Source organism: Etheostoma cragini, unplaced genomic scaffold, assembly GCF_013103735.1.
Source record: "Etheostoma cragini isolate CJK2018 unplaced genomic scaffold, CSU_Ecrag_1.0 ScbMSFa_80, whole genome shotgun sequence".
NCBI lineage: Eukaryota > Metazoa > Chordata > Actinopteri > Perciformes > Percidae > Etheostoma > Etheostoma cragini.
The window spans coordinates 160442-162055 of record NW_023269428.1 but is presented as its reverse complement, the minus strand read 5'-3'; the positions used below and the strand labels follow the sequence as shown (position 1 = coordinate 162055).

Below are 1614 nucleotides of genomic sequence, written 5' to 3'. Positions count from 1 at the left end.
CGGTTTGGTGTGGGGGGGACCTACTTCCTGTCGGTGTGTGGGGGGGACCTACTTCCTGTCGGTGTGTGGGGGGGACCTACTTCCTGTCGGTGTGGTCCAGGCCGCTGAGCCGGACCCCTTCGATCGGATCGTTGCGGCGACCGCACGTGTTCCCGTAGCTGTCGTAGCCGAAGACGAGGCGGGCGGCGCCGCCCGTCACCACGCTGAAGCCACAGATGCTGCCCTGCAGGACGGGGGGACAGACAGGTCAGAGAGACAGGTCAGAGAGACAGGTCAGACAGACAGGTCAGAGAGACAGGTCAGACAGACAGGTCAGACAGACAGACAGGTTAGAGAGACAGGTCAGACAGACAGGTTAGAGAGACAGGTCAGAGAGACAGGTTAGAGAGACAGACAGGTCAGAGAGACAGGTCAGACAGACAGGTTAGAGAGACAGGTCAGACGGACAGGTTAGAGAGACAGACAGGTTAGAGAGACAGACAGGTTAGAGAGACAGACAGGTCAGAGAGACAGGTCAGACAGACAGGTCAGACAGACAGGTCAGAGAGACAGGTCAGACGGACAGGTTAGAGAGACAGACAGGTTAGAGAGACAGACAGGTTAGAGAGACAGGTCAGAGAGAGAGGTCAGAGAGACAGACAGGTCAGAGAGACAGGTCAGACAGACAGTTCAGAGAGACAGGTCCGAGACAGACAGGTCAGAGACAGACAGGTCAGACAGACAGGTCAGAGACAGACAGGTCCGAGAGACAGGTCAGAGACAGACAGGTCCGAGAGACAGGTCCGAGAGACAGGTCAGAGACAGACAGGTTAGAGAGACAGACAGGTTGGAGAGACAGGTCCGAGAGACAGACAGGTCAGAGACAGACAGGTCAGACAGACAGGTTAGAGAGACAGACAGGTCAGACAGACAGGTTAGAGAGACAGACAGGTCAGACAGACAGGTCAGACAGACAGGTCAGAGAGACAGGTCAGACAGACAGGTCAGAGAGACAGGTCAGAGACAGACAGGTCAGACAGACAGGTCAGACAGACAGGTCAGAGACAGACAGGTCAGAGACAGACAGGTCAGATACAGACAGGTCAGACAGACAGGTCAGAGAGACAGGTCAGAGACAGACAGGTCAGAGAGACAGGTCAGAGAGACAGACAGGTCAGAGAGACAGGTCAGAGACAGACAGGTCAGACAGACAGGTCAGAGAGACAGGTCAGAGAGACAGACAGGTTAGACAGACAGGTAAGAGACCTTTAGAGGTCTATATAGAGTTATTAGGTATAATGAGATATTGTATCAGAGCGAGGCTGCTGGTGGTTACCATGCCGACGCAGAAGACAGCAAAGAGCAGGAACCAGGGCAGATCGGTGCTGCTCCGGTCCTCCAGCGGTCTCCATTCTCTCTTTGTCCTCTGAAACAAAAACACACAGACACAGTCACACCTGGGACCGAGCTGGGCCGGGCAACATTATGGGATGGATCCCTACAGAGATAGACCTGTTCCAGAGAAGATCCTTTTAGTTTAACATGAAACAGCCCAGACATCAACAAACCCACCAGACTCCATGTAAATAATCACTACTTTTAGCGTGTATAGAGCAGCATATCTCCACCAGACTC

At 53.7% G+C, this 1614-nt stretch overlaps 1 protein-coding gene across 1 annotated transcript in view; it reads right to left on the bottom strand.

Annotated features, from left to right (window-relative positions):
- The window catches only part of LOC117941474 (choline transporter-like protein 1), a 5936-nt gene that overhangs the window by 1216 nt on the left and 3106 nt on the right, over positions 1–1614 (bottom strand). The window contains exons 4-5 of the mRNA XM_034866487.1: positions 1316–1405; positions 81–223 (exon numbers count right to left, since the gene is read on the bottom strand). Coding sequence (XP_034722378.1) covers positions 81–223; positions 1316–1405 — 233 coding nt within the window. The remainder of the gene's footprint in view (positions 1–80; positions 224–1315; positions 1406–1614) is intronic.